The sequence below is a fragment of the Phallusia mammillata genome, chromosome 1 (genome assembly GCF_965637545.1).
Source record: "Phallusia mammillata chromosome 1, kaPhaMamm4.hap1.1, whole genome shotgun sequence".
Taxonomy (NCBI): Eukaryota; Metazoa; Chordata; class Ascidiacea; order Phlebobranchia; family Ascidiidae; genus Phallusia; species Phallusia mammillata.
In genome coordinates, this window is record NC_137252.1 from 13,008,474 (window position 1) to 13,027,130 (window position 18,657).

The following is an 18,657-nucleotide window of genomic DNA, read 5'->3' on the forward strand; positions in this document are numbered from 1 at the left end:
AAGAACACTTAAAACAGTAGATGGTTAATAAACAACGATTTTGAAACCTATATTGTGGAGTTTAAGCAGTCATGCACAACGGATAAGTTCAAAGTTGTGACGTCATAATGCATTTTGCCTGCGTCATGTTTTACAGGTGCATGTCATGTGCATCATCATGACCAATAGTAGCGGTTTTTATACACGATTAAATACGTTTTAAATAAGTTGTGCATGTAAATAAATGTATTATTAACAGGCCTTGCGAATGCAACATGCTTAAAAGTGCTGTGTGCAAACTAATACAGCGGCAAACCTACACTTGCTTGTCACATAAATATGGGATATATTTTGCATATACCGGTTTGGTCGTGGTGCTCTATTCGATGTTTCATTTTGGTGAGGTAAGTGCAAACTGGTGGCTCTATTTTATCTCTTGTATAACCTGACTCAAAACTAAAAATTAAAATTTCACATTTTTATTGAATGAAGTTGTGAACACTCTGTGCTCTAAACAATTTGCTAACAAACCCTATTTTTTATATCTGTAGGAACTGCTGGAATGGAGCCAACACAAATATGACATAACGTTCAGTGCATACCACGACAATATTGCATCTCGTTCATTTCAACATAAACTCTGCAGCCAATTTCCCATAGACGTTGTGTATACTTGGGTAAATGGATCCGACCCAGAGCTTATTGCACAGCTAAACAGTTTGAAGTTGGATATTGGATTTAACAGCTCAAAGAGCAAAAACAACAAAACTGATTATAGTTGCAATTTAAAAAATTGTGTCCAACTGCCATTGGTCATATTAAAGTCTAAAGCTCCCAAAGAACTGTATGACAAAGATGACAAGATTGCATCAATTTTTGATTTCAAAATTGCTAAAGATGTTGTTGGTACTACAGCAGTCAATGCTTCCGTGATACGGTAACATCGTTTAGTGTTTTTAAACTTTAATCTAAATAAACTTTTTGATAGTTTTCATTTTTCTGTTGGACAAAAGTAACAAAAAACATTAATTATTAGGTACAAGGATTTGAAATCAGCCAAATCAGCACACACTGCAAATGGAACAACATTTTTATTCTATGTCACAACTGACCAAACAGCCCAATACTCGATGAAGTTGAACAAATCACTATTAATCGAATCAATTCCAAACAAGATTAAGTCAGTAGATGAACTGCAAAAGTTATTACCAGATAAAATAAAAGAAAAACTTGATTGGATGTATCTAGACGTTGGCAAAAATCTGGCATTTCTGTGGTTGCAAGGTAAATGAGCAAATTTTGCTGTACAAAAGTTGTTTTGCTTCTAAAACTGTTTTACAACACAGTACAATATCAACCTAAAGGCAACCCAAATATCTCAATCTAATCAAACTAACAATTTAATTTATTTTTCATACAAGTCTATAATTTTACATATTTTTAGACTCTGAACTTGTGGATGATATCGCTAATGATAAAAGTAATTCAACCCTGAAAACTGGGATAAAAATTGATGGTGAATCTGTGAAAGTGCATGAGTGCTACCTTGTTGGTTTGACACAGTCTGCTACAGGAGATGATGAAGTCTCAAGAAGCAGGTTTGAGGACAATGAGGAGTTAAGGTGAGTTTAGTTTCAAGTTATGATGTGTAAAAAAATGTTGTTTAAAACAAGCACTTTGGACAATTACCAACATTGTTAGTGAAAACTTTATTTTGGTGAAAAAATGTAGATTTTTCAGCAGTTTCCTTTAATGGTTTTTCAAACTTTTTCAGATATTCACTTAGATCTGTAGAAAAATATGCACCTTGGGTGCGACATATTTATATTGTTACCAATGGACAAATTCCATACTGGTTAAATATGGACTCTAAACGAATTACTGTCGTAAGTATTTGTTGAACAAGCCTTTGTGACATTACCTTGGTTGTGTATAATATGTTTTTTGACTTTAGGTGACTCATGAGGAACTCTTTGTGAACAAAAGTCACCTTCCTACATTCAGTTCACCAGCCATTGAAGCTCATATCCATCGAATACCAGGCCTGGCTGAACGATTTATATATTTTAATGATGATGTTATGTTCGGCAGGGAGGTATGACTGCAGACCTTGTCTAGTTTTGTTTGCAGAAATGTTGAAAAAATGTTTTGGTAGTTACCAGCTACAACAACAATTGTAGGACCCCTTCGCAAATTGTTACCTTTTCCTTTCATTTTTTTTGTGCCAGCTAGTTTATGCTCTTCAGTTTAAAAAGTATTTACAGTTTTTGACCACTTTTTTAAGTTAAGAATGTAAACCATATATGCATAGAAATGTTGGCAATCGTAATACATTGTTGCATTAGTGAAAAATTTAAGTAGTGAAACTATTTTATTAGTTTGGGCATTCATTTCAAACCACCATTTTTGAACTTTTAGGTTTGGCCAGAGGATTTTTACACAGAGACAGCAGGTCACAAGATTTACTTGGCATGGGTGGTTCCAAACTGTGCAGATGGTTGTTCTCCAAGTTGGATAACAGATGGTTATTGTGATTCAGCTTGCAATGTCTCTGAATGCAACTGGGATGGTGGTGATTGTACAGGTATATAACATAACCAACGTTTGTCAGCATGTTTTTGTAACTGTTTGTGCAGTAAAGAGAGTAGAATCTGTACCAAAGTCACACTGGCAGGAAATGTGAAGCTTTACTTGTATGATGCTTTTTAGGAGACAACATCAAAATGGGAGTTGGAATGAACAGCAACTTTGGAAACCAGCCTTGGAGCTCTTCCATTTCATCTTACTGCAAACCTGGCTGCTCAAATAACTGGATTGCAGACAAGTTTTGTGATCAGGTATGTCTTTCGAAAAAAATAACTCCCAAACAGGGAAAATACATTTGTGAAATTTCACTGAGGTGTAGGAGGTATATTCTTAACTGCTTCCTCTGGCTCATTTGAGTCCAGGAATGGTTTTTCTGAGATTGTGACCACATCACCTAAAACATAATAATCATTCAATTTTGTAGTATGTATCTTTATTCGTCATTTACCATCAGACCAAACGGTTATTAAACTAAAGGGTTGAATGGCTTGAACGATTCATTACCTAGAGCAACGGTCCGCAAATAGTGGGTCCAAATTTGGGTCGCGAGACCTTCAAGTCTGGGTCCCAAAATGTTTCAAATTTTCCATGAATATAAGCATCGCATCTATAGTGTTAATGAACTTTCAGTATTTTCAACCTAATTATTATTGCATTGTTACATATGACTATGTAACTGTTACATACAGTCTATGTAACAATGCAATAAGTTAAGCGTACCTTCGCAAGCAGTCATGCTGTTCTGTTACCATTTTGATGAATAAATATGTGCGTTTACATACTGTTTTATGTGCTGAGTTTCGCTTTATTTTGTGCAAGAAAATAGCAACTGACAAATGCATAATAGCAGTCTTAGTATTGATATCTAGTTGGTTAGTATTTTCCACAAACTTACATGCTAACAAAATGCTTGGGTCGCGATAATTTAGAGCAATTTTTTTAGGGTCGCGCCAAAAAGTATTTGCGGACCCCTGACCTAGAGAGTTTATTAACAAAAACCTTTTGTTTATTAGGCTTGTAATGTGGAGGAATGTGGTTTTGATGCTGGAGATTGTGGGATCAGTAGCTTCAGTAAAGTTTTCAAGTTAACTTCAAATTTGAAGAATGGTTCCGCCTACAACTTGCCTTGGGGAAAATACCTGACATACATTGATTTAACAAAGGTAACTTCTGACAGTCAAACATTTTCTTTCAAAGGAAATAGTTTTTCATGCTACTTCAATAGCTCATTGAAAACATACTTACTTTCAAAACTTTTGTTTTGTGCATATTTTTAGTAAATAAAGCTAAAATTAATGTGTAAAGTCATTACCTTGATAACTGGGTGTAAACAAAATTTCAGACTTTCTCAAAAGTGACAGCTGCTTCTTATGAGCAAACTGACAATCTACGAACTGCTGCAGTTTCCAACAAGTTTCATGTGCTTACCATACTATTTGCTCAAAATGGAAACGAAACTACAGTGAGTAATTCATTAAAGTTATTCGATCCCCATAAACATAACAGTGTATTTAACTTATTTGCAGGTAAATTTTAATGTGACTGGATTATCAGCACAGAATTTGACGAAAGGTGATAACGAAACACACCAAGAGGTTCAGTTTACATTTTCGGTGTCAGCATTCCCTTCATCCAATGAAACAAACACAACCCTTTCACCTCATGAAGATGAAATTGAACCAACAGAAACAACTATTCAAATTGACGAAGAATCATATGATCCTGTGTTCATTGCAGTTCCTGATGATAAAAAAGCTCCCAAAATAAATGAACACCAACCTGTTAAGCTTCCAGAAATGCATTTTGATGTGGAGTTGGTAAATAAGTCTAAATTGCCCCAAAAAATTCAAAGTGACCTTGAGAATCTGAAAGGTGACCTTGAAGATGGGTACTTGACTGAAACTGGATATTTGAAGTCTGTCTATGAACTTTTGAGACCTTTCTTTGATGTTTTGGACAAGATACATCTAGAGTCAGACCAAACTCCCATTATGAAAAACAGCATTATAAGTAAACAAGACTCTAAAGAGTTATTCCATGCCCGTGGTGACCCTGGAGAAATTATTGTAAATCAATCGACTCATCCACCCCACTTGTTTCGGTGAGGAACACTAATACATGATATTATATTGTGTATATTTTTCTCATGCTAAATTATGAAGTTTACATTTGTCATTCACAGGAAAGAGAATTTGGCATTTTTGGAGCAAAAGTCATCCAGTGAAAATCGAAGGTAGTTGATCTTTTTTTGTTAAGCTCGAAATTTAGAAATATAGTTTTTTCAGCTTGCAGCACAATAATGAAGACAAAGTTAACACCCGGAAGCTTCTGTCATTGGACACTGCTTGGACCAATGACGACACAGGATTTCTGCCATGGGAAAAGGACCCAGCCCTCACAGACTTTGTCAACCGATTAGTTGAAAATCAACAACGAAATCAGGAGTAAGTTTTTTGGGGAATAAATATTTTGTTACAGTTCAAATTTAGTAAATTAAACAACCCCCATTGTCTTGTGCTGTTGTGCATGTGACATAACCTCCTACTAATATCTGCAGATACTCGACAAATTTCAAGCATCGGAAGTTACTTGATACTTTTGGTGAATCGCTTCGCTTTGTCAGTGGACTTTACAACAGGAGATTTGGATTTAAACAACGTAAAGTTCCTGCCCATATGCCACATTTTATTCACAAGTATGTAAAAGTTAATATCATAAAGAACTTATGCTGAGATTGTATTGATCAAATTTTCATAAAATGTTTGTTTAACCACTGAAACTGCCACAGCATAACACTGCACTAACACATTGCATGAAACATCGTACACACATTTAAGTAGGACGCAAGTCTGAAACTGGCATCAAACAACTCACCCAGAACTTGGTTTCATAAAAAGTGATGCCCTTTGTTGAATTGTATAAAGATCTAATTCTTAACTATAAACAATCCTAAAAAATCTGTTTTTAGCCTACAATGTTTATTATACAAGCATTGCAAGATTAAAATCATAAACTTTTTTTGTTTGGTTATGCCATTTACATGAGATGGAGGTAATAGGTATATATCATGTTTTTTGTAAAGTTTCATTTCTTACAGCAAAAAAGTTCACAGTCATTGACCCAATAAATTTGTTTTTGTTTTTCTTATCAGGAGCATTATGACAGAACTACAGAGTTATTATCCTGCTGAGTACGACCAGACCTCATCCCACAGACTGCGACATCCACAGGTAAGTGTTATCCAAATATAGCTATTATTATAATGAGCAAACTAAACATGCTTGAATTCGCATGTCCATACTTAAATAAGGTTAAAGCACAATATCAAATTCTTGCTTGTCTGAACTCTAATCTTAGATCATACGAACTGGTATAAATTTATCTACAGTTGCATCTCACGAAATAAAATGAAATACAGTTCCAACCTTATGCGGGTGTGAACTATCTAAAGAAAAACTCTTACAGTTATGACATAGTGCCTAATAAAGTTTAAGAATTGCGGTCGGTATTTTGGACATAAACTTGCTCTTTGTTTTCGTTGCATCGTTTATGGTAAACCTCAACTTATGTCAAAAACATGAGTCTCAAATTAGCTTGCACGCTTTTCAACAGGACATGCAGTTTGCCTTTTCCTATTTCTATTATGTGATGAGCGAAGAAAAACCGATAAATTACTCTGAAATATTTGATCGTTTGGACACTGACGAATCTGGGGTTTTATCTGACAGAGAACTTAGGTGGGTATTGATTTCATTTTATAAATTTTAAACAATGCATATTGTTCTGTGACTAGTTCTCAGCCCAGAGTGATGAGGATTTCATTAGAATACAAAACGATTATAGTGCAGCCTTTACTGCGGACTCAATTGTTTTTGTTTCAATTTGGATTACTGCAACGGGCATTTGTTACATAACAATGCCGCGTGAATCAAACGACTCGCGTTGAAATGACAATATTGCTTAAGTCTTTTCCGCTGATTTTATATAGATCTAGTAATGTGCAATTGTGCATCCTTTGCACAGCTACCATTGTATCTAACTGTGATTGTTTGTTTGTTTGCAAGATTGCTCGCCACACAGTTGTATGAGTTGCCACTAACTCTTCAAGAACTCACAGGACTCGAGTCTTACATTAAGGACTGCGCGTGGGAATTATATGGAACAGGAACGAAGGTTAATAGGATAAAGTTTTAGTGATTGTTAGCAATTGCTATTGATGAAAAAAATACCATTCATAGTGGAATGTCAAACGTAAAACGAACCAACATTGCTAAGAAAATTGTGTGTAAATTAGTTTGCCATGTCAACCATCGATTTGTAGGATAGTTGATCGGTTAGTTTGCATCCGTTTTTTGCATTACTAATTTTCATTCGTATATGTCAAGCTGAACCCTAACCCTTTTTCGCCATTTTAGACGTAAATGGACAAAAAACTGCACAAATTCCCTTTGTCTTTTCAGAATGACTCAAAATCAGATAACAGCACAACCCAATCTTACACCCAGCCGCTAGATGACATCGAAGAGTGGGCAACAACAGAGAAATATTACGACAAAAGCATGCCCTTGGTAACGAAGGAAATTATATTAAACTGCAAACCGCTTTTGGAACTTTTTAACAAAACTTTCGGGGGAGAGAAATTGTTCAAACATCAGGTATGTTATTGAAATACCATAAAAAGGTTGTTTACCAAACAACAAGGTCATTAACAATGTTTTTTACCGAATAACTGGGTGAGGGGCACGTTCCCTAGAAACAGATCGGACAATGTAAAAAACGTTTCTCGCCGTTGTGTCAAAATATGTGATTGTCGTTAGTTTGTTATGGTAAATTTTTACACCGAAGTTCATGTGGACAGTTTAAATCGCTCAGCAGTGCATATCACTTGTTGGGACCGTTATTATACCGTCTTGGCAATTATCCAGATATACCAGATTTGTAGGTCTGGGCGGGCTGGAAAAAAATTAAAACTTTTAAATTCGAGCCTGACTTCACGCTCGACGACATATGTCTTTCCTTTCAACCTGCCAAATCTAAACTTCGGGCCTTTAAAAAAAACGAGTTGGGGTGTCTACGCTTGGTTTCGGGTCAGTTTTGGGATCAATTCACTTAAAACTCCACAGACAACCAAAGGGTCCCGATTGTCTGGTGCTGGTTTGTGTTTAACAAATAAAAGCATCTACTGCGCTCGTATTTTGACGTTAAGTTGCCTAAAGCTTTTGTACAAATACTTATAAGGGTTTAAAGTTTGTATAGGGTAGTTGTTGTGTGAATCAAATACACTTCGCTATGCTGTGAAATAAAATCGCTATGCTGAAAATTAACATTTTTATTTTTTTTCTCCAGCTGTTTACTATTTGCGATTTCAGATAATGGAACATGGCGACGTTGCGTTTAAGATGATCCGAAGCAACGTGTCTACAGTTGTGGGACAACTCGATGACATCAGGAAAAACCCGAAGAAATTTATCTGTCTTAATGATAATATTGACCACAATTTAGAGTAAGCCTTCAGTTTTGTTGTTGAAATTAATCAAATTCAAAGGACGCACCATATTTTTATGCAATGTAAAAAATATGTTTTGACCCACAACCTTTGGTTATGTTGTCGCTACTTGTATAGGAGCAAACAGTGCCTCCTTGGTGGTGCTTAAAAGATTTCTTGCTTGCAATAACTTAGTAATATACATTTTCAGGCAAGCGTCCACAGTAAAAGCGGTAGTGCGCGACTTCTACGAGACACTTTTTCCGAGCCAGTCGCAGTTCGAGCTTCCGCATGAATATCGCAACCGATTCAGCAACCTCCGGGAGTTGCGATCCTGGCAGGAGGAACACAGGAGAACTTTGCAGATGATGCACGGGGTCCTCGCCTTCCTCATCTTTTGTGTGATAGTTTCCTTTTTCTGGGACCAAATTTACAAAGTATGGCGGAAGTACCGTCCTCTCATCCGACGGAGACGCTTTCCCTGGTTTAGAGGTCGAGTGAGGAACCCGGTATGACGTCACTGAGCGATGACGTAGCGATAATATGTTCCGGCGCGTTTTTAAGTGAAAGTCTTCCCCGCGTTATGCAATTGTGACGTAACTTACACTACCGTTTTTTATTGTGACGTCATCTTCGCGTATGATTCACTTCATGACAATGTGCAATATGCTAAACTCGCGCCATTTAGGTACATTGTTTTTCTCATATAGCCGAATGCTTTCGTTTAAACTTAGCCTGTCAGTTTTTTTACCGAAACTTTTGGTGCTGAAGGTTTTTGTTTTTTGTAATTCTGTGGTTTAAGTGCAGACTTTGCGTGTGTTTTTGGTTTTCTTGCTGAAGTGCAAAATTTACTTCAAAAGTAATCGCAGAATTATTAGTGTAATCCACTGTGCGCAAACTTCTTGCGATCACCAACCACCAAAAAGTCATGCAAAAATTCAAACGTGTTCACGGAGGAATTTTTTTCTGGTTTTGTGTCAAAGAATTTCACATTTAGTTGCCTTGCTTGTCTCTTATATTCAACCCAACGCTTAAATTGCCAAAGACGATAAAAAAACAAAAAAAGTAATCCGAAGTTCGTGCATTGCACAGTTTGCAAATGAAAAAAAAACACGCAATATAATTGTAGCACCTTTTTTGTCCTGTGTTTTTCTATTTTACATTCGCTTCTATCCCTGATTTTGAGCAAATCTTTTAATTGCTTTTCATAAACCATCTAAGATAGATCACAGTACGCCAGGCCCATTGAAGGCGCTATACCGGTATAGCGCCTTCAATGGGCCTGGCGTACTGTGATTTATATATGAGTGTGCCGTGATCGCTGGTCTGCATAGACGCTTCAGGGCTGATCCCAGTTATGAATTTATGTTCATCTTAACCATCTAAGATAGGTTGTAACCCACGGTCGTTATAACCATTCCATTTGACTCTGCTGTGTATTCAACCCCTAACTTGCCCGTGCCACTAGCTTTGAGTTTCACATCATTACATATCATCGTTCAGACCAAACATTGCACGAATTGGCTGTGAACTAAAGCCCATAGTGAATTAGTATATTGATGCTGTCTTGCTGCGGTTACTGCATATTGCATTTTTTTCAACCACTGTAGCGAATAAAATCCTGTTACTTCGCAAATACGTTTGAAATCTGTCGGTTACGTCCAGCGGCTAAGCCTAAAGGCAGGGTTGCCATACCGTCCGTATTTTAAGTGCTATATGTCTTCGAATAAATTATTGTCCTTATTTTAAGACATGTCCTTGTTTTTGACTTGAGTCCTCATTTTTTCTTTATTTTCAACAATTACAAAGTTTTTGAACAAATTTTGGCATTTTCAACAAATTACAAAATTAAAGCAAAGTTTTCTATGGCATCCGGTGCTAAGAAACATACCAAAACATGCGCCGAGATTTTACAAAATCATAAAAGAAAGGTCGGGTGAGGCAATAGCAAATATTAATGGCATGTAATATGTCATGGCGCGTATAAATGCCAAAATTTGTTCAAAATCGTTTGTTTCGTTCGTATAAAATAATCGGTTGCCCTTTTTCGGGTTCATGTCGATGGCAACCCTGACTATAGGCTTTGGAGTGAAATTGACGGTCACTTTGGCGCAATATACCATAACAACGCCCTAAGCCTAAAAGATCAGTTTGAGAGCCAATATCTAAGGAAAGGTATTTAACCTTAGTGCGGTTGCCAGAACGTGTGTTTTTAATTCTCTGCACTTCAACACCACTCGCCTCGACCAAGTGCGCGCAGCCTGGCTGAGCAATATCACCATGACAACCGGAAAGTTCCCACAAACCGGGTCGGTCGCAGTGAAAAAAATGCGAATAAAATAGTTTGTCTATTCCGGTCGTGAACACAACAACAACCGACGGTCGTGGTGAGATTGTGACAGAACAAATGAGTGTGCTGCGCCAGAGAAGAATACGTTTATTTTGGGGTGGATTAGCTTTGTCGATTTTTTTGGTGGGAAAGGTAAGTTTTTGGTTGTTAAAAAGCTATACTGTTCCAAAATTTCTTCGTTCTTGAAAAAAGGGCTAACCTAATTTAGGTAATGTAATCTACAGATAGGGCCCATAAAAATGATTTACTAATGCCTTGAATGACTTCTTGTATAGTCAGTCAAGACGTTATGCCTTACAAACTAAAGCTTGTGTGACCCACTAAACTATTTCGGGGCAGTGATAGGAAGCGATTGCTATTATTTTTGTTCCCAAGCAAATTAATGCGCACGGTGCTAAAATTTTGCGCCCTAACAAAGAGGCGATTTGTGGTTGTGGTCACTCGTACATTTTGCTGGAAGCTGTTAACTTCATGTCAGCAGGTTTGGTACGCAACAAAATAAAGTCAACTTGTGTTGTACAAAGCTGATGCTCTTGGTTTAAATATTCTAACTTTGTTCAGCCCGTTATAAAGGTTGCACACCTCAGACTTAAATCCGAAAAATAAACCTTGCAAAACAACTGCAAATACGGCAGGTGCGATTCTGATACCCATTTTTCATCGTGTAGGGATTCTGTTCTCTTTTTTTTTACAGAACAATGTTTTTAGGTGATCGAAGTAATTGCATTCGTCCAGAATATTGCTGCGAGCTCGAATGAAATCGACGCAGTTTACACATGGGTGAGTTTTTTATTTTATTTAAGCCTTATAGCAATGTTATATTATTGTATTTGTATAGCAAAAAACATAACTTAATGATAGGCTTATCCCAAAGACGCCAAGGTACTTTCTTTAATCACAAGAAACCTGTGGGTGGTTTATCATCCAAAAATATTTGAAAAAAATATGGTACTTTCACATGTACCGCAGGTGAACGGCTCTGAAGAAAACTTTAAACGGTTACTTTTGAACTACAGCAGCAGATACAGCCACCAAATGGGTTTAAAAAATCGGTACCATGACAACGATGAGTTAAAGTAAGTTGAAAACTTTACGTAACGCTTAGGCTATTTTGACGTTTCCCGTACACCTTACAGAATATCTCTGCGATCTCTTGAGAAAAACGCTCCGTGGATCCGAAAGGTTTTTCTCGTCACAAACGGACAGATTCCTAATTGGTTAAACACCAACCATCCCAAAATTAACATGGTAAAATAGAGGCGCAAGTTGCTTCTGCTTTCTAATTTCTATAACGATACAAAATAAATATCATTCCAGAAATGTGTCTATAGAACTGATAAAACAAAGTTATAAAACCTTCATCGTTTCTTTTTAGACTAATGGAAAAATGATACCAAACTAGGCTACTCAAGTATTAATGCTAAAGTCGAACAGGTTTTTATTATTAATAGGTCGCTCACTCCGATATATTCGATGACCTGACACATCTTCCTACTTTCAGTTCACCAGCCATAGAAGTTCATCTACACAAGATTGCTGGGCTCAGCGAAAATTTTCTTTATTTTAATGACGATTTCATTTTGGGATCGCCGGTAACTAGGCCATTGTTGTGAAAGTTTGCCGAGCCTCGCTTAAAAGTGTAGATCAGTTCGAATGTATAACATGTAATAGATAACCATCGACGATTTCTTCACAAGTGATGGACGTGTTACAATACACTTGAGTGAGGAAATCACTGAATACGAGAAGCAAGAAACTGTGGGAAAGGTGGAAGCCCTCGGTGGAGGACGAATACAGGAGATCAAGTGAGAATGTTCTCCTTTGCATTGAACAGGCAAAAGCGATGGGCAAATTAAGTAGATGTAATTTAGAGTTTGACCTAGACGTACAGTTTTAAAAAAGCCTGACCTAAAACGTACAGTTTCTGTCAGACATTTGTACTTACAGGTCTACACATCGCGACGACGTGTACACCGATTCACTACACTTCGTGTCACATTTGTATCAAGCTGTGTATCATAGAGAACTCACACGACAAATATCTCATCTGCCTTACATGATTAACAAGTAAGCTGGCGTGAAGTAGGATTAATTTTCTGTTCCCTATTTAATCTGTCGATCCAGGCTTATGCGAACGAAGCTCGTCTCATGCAATTTAGGCAAGTGGCTTATGGTTAAAGGTGTTCTTGTGCTGCATACGCATTTTTAACCAAAACTTATTCAGATCAACCATGACAGAACTTCAGAGCAAGTTCGCTGGCCTCTACCAACGCACGTCTTTACATCGCTTCAGACAGCCCGACGACATGCAGTTTGCTCTTGCGTATTACGGTTACATTATTTGCCAAGACACACTCTCCCATCAGGTAAACATAGTTTTCTCTATTTGCTTTCTCTATATCAGATCAGTGGCGGACAAGTTACTTACTACATAGCAGCCGTATCACGGTGTTTTTTCCATCGAGCTTTGACACCAATCTGGCAGCTGAAACCGCAAATCCAAGTCTGTAATACAGTAGTATTGATTCTTTCGCATTCGTACGCGTACCACTAGCTGACCAGAAGTATGTCAGAGCTTTTCGGGTGGTACGCCAGTGACTTTCTGTCATATTCAACAAGTCCGATCAAGAAAAGCAACTAAACTAAACCCAACTGATCAGCGCTGTTTTTTTAGCGAAACTGCTGTTTTAGACATTCTTTTGAAATCGTAAAGGTTGCTGGTTTCAAAAAAAGGTTAGTCTGGTCGAGAAAAATATTCCTATATCTTTGTCTACCCATTCAAACAAGGTTTAACTGTAAAGTGGAGAACTACTGTTCTTTCCGAACCAAAAACCAAAAAAGACGTATCCACACATAGACGCCTTCAGGTATAGCTGCGAAGACCGTATAAGATAGAAAAATAGCGTTGTGGTAATCCAAAAGCCTGTGCCGGAATGCAAACCAGATCTCGACGGAAGATTGCAACTGACACCAAGCAGACTAAACTTTAATCTGCCTTTCATGCGTTCAAAAACTTTGCTGATAAAAACATTTATTCAGGGGCTGAAAACAGTATTTTGTTGTGCAGGTTGTTGACGGAGATGTGGCGTATGTTGCAATCACGAACAAGTTCTCAGAATCGGACGAAGTTGTGGCGAAAGAGACGCTGCAAAGCAAAAAGTTTATCTGCATTAACGACCAAATCACATACTCTGGACCGTATGTTTGAGAGATGCATATAACCTCCTACAAATAGCATAAAATAGGGTTATTCATATAAGAGTTTAGATAAGCAGAACAAAATTCTACAAATAGTCTAGATAAAGTAAACCAAGTTACATTCATTAACATTTTACCAAATATATTCGAAAGCATACCGAAAAATCCTAATAGTTGTCAAAAAACTTTGTAGACAAGAAGCATTCAAAAACCGTTGTTCGTTTTTCAGATCTGTGGAGTCTGCCCTCAGTCGGAGCAGAAAACTTCTGCATAGCTTATTTCCGGAGACTTCCTCCTTCGAGATCGACTCGCTGCGAAACTGAAAAAGGTGGCATTTACTATATTGTCACACTATTGCTAATTTTAAGATGCTGGGTATCGATCAAATATTCTCAATATTTTATTCGTAACTGACCCTTCGCAATTTTGTTCGGGCCTTTACGGTCCGAACTAAACGTATTGTTGAAGCCAAACGTATATTAAAAAAAGAAATCGGTGTGTCAACTAAGAGATACTTCTGGTTGCAATGTCCCAAGATTAGACAGAAACAAGCTCGTATGAAAACTACTCGCAATTGGGGGAGGCTAGAAAAGTCTAGCCTGCGGTGGGATTCGAACCCACGACAGGAGTCTTTCCGGAACTCACGCTCTACCAACTGAGCTACACAGGCTCAGTGGAGAATCCACCGAAAGTCGAATCACAAGCACCGTTGCCTGCCTTGTATGCTGCACATGTGCGCTTTGTAGTAGGGGATCGCCAGTTCGACCGTATTAGCTAAGATGAATATATTCATACTGAAGCTTCAGGGCTGAACTCTGAACACATTCATCTTTGCAATCAGTAAAATTGATATTGCACACATGTCGTTATTTACCTGTCGATGTTTGATGCAGCTGAACTTGTCATCCATAGGCTGTGGCCATTTCAATGCATCTGTTTAGCAATAAACCATAATTAGAAAATTGCACACTTCTTTTGGTACATGCATTTAAAAAGCGTTCATTTATAAACAGACAGACGTTTGTGTGCGAACTTTACTGCTTCAGCAGATAGTCGAAAAATTGTAGAATTTCACAGTAAACTAACATTTGCGCATGGGACACCTGTACATACGTAAGAATGTCAAGAATAGCAGTCGCAAAGCGATGGCTAAAAAAATCATAAAGGGATGGGACACATTTCCATAGTATTAAGTGGGCGTTGGGTGAACAGATCTTTAATTTAAAACGTTCCACGAACCGTTTTTAATGTACCTGGGCGAGAATTTACGATTTTCGCATGTGTCTCATCCCTAAAAGCGTTCAGTAAAAACTTGTAGAATGTGAAAAATCACCTTGCCACTTTCGCAGTTCGACCGTCGCTTCCGTCCGTGGTTTCGCGTCGCATACACACACAAGATTGTGCTCTTTCTGATAACGCACGCCACTTGCCGCAAAGGAAAACATTGTGACATTGTCGCACACACATCACATTAAAAATGGTCTCCAAAAAAAGTATTTACAGATATATGGTGGGATTTACAAAAAACATACCCGGTGCCAAAAGTTTGCAGAAATACAAGAACAGGCAAACTAAACTACATGTTTTCCGCAATTAACGAACATTTTAACAACAAAACATATTTACAACGGGGCAAGCGTTATATTGAGAGAACAAATGTTCATGATTTTCTTAGTAATCAGAGGTGCGTGTGACATAGCCACTTTCATATTTCATGGGAGGTGCAACCGGTTTTGGAATAGCTGCAGCACCGTATGGGTCGTACACACCACTTTGCAATTTATCTTTGAGTGAGGAAGCTGCTGCACGGCGAGCAATAATCGCCCTCGTTAATGCACTTGATGTAGTAGCCGAGCCCGCAGTGGGCAAAGTGCGAGACAGGTTATTGGAAGTGGGAGGTAAAGGTAATCTTGCTTTTACCAATGCTCGCTCGCGAAGTAGGCGTAAATACTCAGGTGGAGGGGGAGGAAGGTTAAATGGATCAGGACAAGCAATAAGCCTTCTTTCATAAGGATCGAGTGCCTCTAACCGGCGCCTCCGATCGAGTAAGTCAAGCAATTCCATTCTATCTTTAGCTGGTGGGGGGAGATTGTGCTCGCCATAGCTGGAGTCACCATTTGAACCGTATCTTTCAGCAGCAGGAGGCCGCTCACTTCTAAATTCATTACCAAACCCAGGGCTGCGAGACATAGAACCAGGAGAACCATGACCAAACATACTGCCCCTACCACGACCTTGAATGGTTGGAATCATCCCACCCCTTGAAGAACCCCTCATAGGGCCACTACCCCTGTCATTGCTAGGGTGGTTCTGATTTTTTGAGCGTTGAACTTTTAAAGGTACCCCTTTAAAACTGTAGCCATTTAGTCCCTGTATCGCAGCATCAGTTGCTGAATCCTCAATGTGGACAAATGCTATTTTTCTATCCTCGACCACATCACACTCAGCAACATAACCGTAGCGCTCAAATAACTGTCGCAATTCCATGGAGCGAATGTTCTCAGGAAGGTTCGCAATGTGCAGTTTAGTGCACCCGGAGCGTCGCGCTGATTTTGCCGTTGCCGAGTTTTCATGATGGGGGTGATGAAAGCCACCCCCAAAACCTGACGATCCACCTCTCATAGATCCGCGCATCATTCCTCTAAAAGCGTTTTAGGCAAAATATGGTTTCATACAGAAATATTTTTTTCATAGCCCAATTTAAAACCATGACTAAAATTGAATTATGATACAGTCCATTAATAGGTGTGAATTACATATATTTGTCAGGGTTATGGAGTCAGCGAAGCTGCACTTTTTAAGATGGATTTAAAATCGTTTTTCAAAATTCATCGCAGAGCAGTTATGGTATTTGTTGCAAAACTGACTTTTGACCAACTTAATTAACACACCCTGCAGGAACAACATATAAGATTAGCAAGTTTGTACCAATCACTATGTGATTAGACATTAAAATCAAATTTAGGAATATATTAGAGCTTTTCCCCAAATTGGCAATTGCTTTTGTGGAATTAAAGTCGATGTTTAGACTCCACAACCCTGATATTTGAACTTTCGTATATTGGTTTGGGTACTGGTTAACTGCGCAATAAAACTTTAAAATGCATTTCTTCCCCTAAGATGGTCCATGCAGCAAGTCACAACTTATAGTTTATAAAAGACATAAATTGTTTGTGAACAAGTAAAAACCACAATGGGGTAGGTTTCACAAGCAGAAGACTTACAAAATTCTCAAGGAAATAAAAACTGACCTAAAACCTAGTTTTGGCAAAAACTGTTCATAGATTTCTCACAAATAGAGTAACGATTATTACCTTCCTCCTCCGCCTCCCCCTCTAAACATTCCTCCACCGGATCCTCTTCCACCTCCTCCGCCACCTTTGCTCTTTTCAACATTTATGGGATTTCCCTTCAAATTGTGCTTGTCTAGCTTACTGAAATCAACAATTATATTTCAAAATGCTCAAGGTCAAAGGGAGAACCAAGGGCCCACAGAAGATTCAATGAAAAGTCATTCAAATGACAACAAATACTTTTGCCTCAAACCAGGGATACCAGGTTGAGTTTATTTCGCTTGGTGAAAGAAAACACAGTGACACAGTAGCACTAAAACAAACACCAAGCTGAAAAAAGCTGTGCAACGTTGAAACATTATGGAATGCAAAACAGCGAAGGACACAATTGGCTAAAGATTCTGAAGCTACCCTTTATTGTAAAGCGAGTTTAATACAAAAGTTTTTTGATTAAGTTTAATTTTACATTTAAAAAAAGTAGATTCTGTAACCAAAGCAATTGTATGTTTTCTTGAGAAAACCGCATTATCTCATTATAACTATAGTTCAACATACATACTTGTTATTGTTATCTATCAAATATATATAAACGAATACAAAAAAAACAACCTTGGTGAACAGAAAGAAGTTTGGTAACAAAATAGTAAAGAACAGCAAGTTAAACAAACAGTTTTTCGTCCACGAACCTGATGGCGTCTTCGGCCTCTCCCTCGTTTTCCATGTGCACAAATCCATAGGTTCCCAGGACATCACATTCGTTGACTTTTCCATGCGAAGCAAACAACTGCCGCATGTCATCGTTTGTCACCCCATCCGCAATGTTGCCAACAAAGATTTTTACCATTTTGGTACAAAAACAAGCAGACTAGAGCACAAAAACCGTCGAAATATCAAAAAGCGCAAAAACACCACGAGTCTTGCAAATTAGCAAAAGCCTGAAATGGTCACGTGACAACAAAAAACTAATTGAGTGATCCAGAAATCGATATTGTTATCGCAAATATGGTTAATGTTCTTTAAACAGTTTTCGGGGACAAGGTCTTTTATTTGTTTAAAACTATACACATTATTTAACACAGATTGTAATTATTAAAGCACACAAAGCAGACATTGTAAATGTCGTGGCCGTGACCATTTAATTTGTAAAAAACTGTAAATTGTTGCTCGTAGTATTTAACATTGGTAAATACAACAGTCTTCAAACTTATCAAATATGTTCTTATCAATAAGAAGTAAGAAAATCGAAAAATTTTCAAATTTTTTGAAAGCGAAATCAAATTCTTGCCGTGGGTGAATACCCACACCTGAAACCTTGTCACGCATTCACATCCGGGACTGCAACGACGTGTTGAATTTTTTTTCACTTCCCTGTTGTATTGTTGACGTAACAAAGTGACGTAGACATCAGCTGATAGAACGTCGCGTCTGTGGTAGCTCGCGTTCTCGGGGTGGTCGATTTGGCGAGCCGAAGTAAAAAGTGGCAGCGGGACGCGACTCAGCTGGAGACCTGTATACGTGGCAATGGCGCCGCAGTCGAGAGCAAATCGCTGAAGAGGTTAAGTTCGTTGTAGTAAAATGTAATAGTGCCGCGTATAGCTGTACTGAAAGCATTACATAACAGGACGCATCGTTCGATAAAAACGCGACATAAGATTTAATACATGGGGCGTTTAAATGCGAACTATTTGTTGCTACAAGTGTTTTTTGCTGCGTTATTGTTTTGTTGACATAAGCTTCCAGAGTATGCGTCTTAATTTTTGGTGATT

At 38.0% G+C, this 18,657-nt stretch overlaps 3 protein-coding genes and 1 non-coding gene across 5 annotated transcripts; 2 read left to right on the plus strand and 2 right to left on the minus strand.

The window, feature by feature from the left end:
- The first annotated feature begins 98 nt into the window (after positions 1–98).
- Positions 99–9,799, plus strand: LOC145206254 (N-acetylglucosamine-1-phosphotransferase subunits alpha/beta-like). 2 transcript variants are annotated; one of them, XM_080078507.1, is made up of 20 exons: positions 107–383; positions 531–916; positions 1,016–1,263; positions 1,424–1,601; positions 1,754–1,865; positions 1,934–2,074; positions 2,398–2,563; positions 2,689–2,816; positions 3,579–3,728; positions 3,908–4,027; positions 4,092–4,666; positions 4,748–4,798; positions 4,851–5,009; positions 5,123–5,260; positions 5,717–5,795; positions 6,178–6,302; positions 6,630–6,738; positions 7,026–7,220; positions 7,935–8,068; positions 8,262–9,799. In XM_080078507.1, exons 1-20 carry the CDS (start codon positions 255–257, stop codon positions 8,563–8,565), a joined length of 3,627 nt encoding a protein of 1,208 aa, XP_079934633.1. In that variant the 5' UTR covers positions 107–254; the 3' UTR covers positions 8,566–9,799. The 2 variants fall into 2 exon arrangements, with proteins under 2 accessions (XP_079934634.1, XP_079934633.1); XM_080078508.1 differs by lacking the exon at positions 8,262–9,799 and having other exon boundaries at positions 99–383; positions 7,912–7,975.
- A 1,546-nt stretch (positions 9,800–11,345) lies between these two features.
- LOC145232482 (exopolysaccharide phosphotransferase SCO6023-like) lies at positions 11,346–12,845 on the plus strand. The gene is made up of 6 exons (XM_080097140.1): positions 11,346–11,476; positions 11,537–11,648; positions 11,852–12,009; positions 12,098–12,167; positions 12,322–12,467; positions 12,625–12,845. Exons 1-6 carry the CDS (start codon positions 11,346–11,348, stop codon positions 12,833–12,835), a joined length of 828 nt encoding a protein of 275 aa, XP_079953266.1. The 3' UTR covers positions 12,836–12,845.
- Positions 12,846–13,414: 569 nt separating this feature from the next.
- Positions 13,415–17,848, minus strand: LOC145206526 (uncharacterized). Its single transcript, XM_080078529.1, has 6 exons — positions 17,578–17,848; positions 16,913–17,032; positions 14,932–16,239; positions 14,473–14,531; positions 13,757–13,917; positions 13,415–13,545 (listed from the first exon to the last, which is right to left on the minus strand). Exons 1-3 carry the CDS (start codon positions 17,733–17,735, stop codon positions 15,270–15,272), a joined length of 1,248 nt encoding a protein of 415 aa, XP_079934655.1. The 5' UTR covers positions 17,736–17,848; the 3' UTR covers positions 13,415–13,545; positions 13,757–13,917; positions 14,473–14,531; positions 14,932–15,269.
- On the minus strand, positions 14,195–14,268 carry Trnas-gga (transfer RNA serine (anticodon GGA)). The gene has a single exon. It is a non-coding gene; the product is annotated as a tRNA-Ser (tRNA).
- Positions 17,849–18,657: the final 809 nt, after the last annotated feature.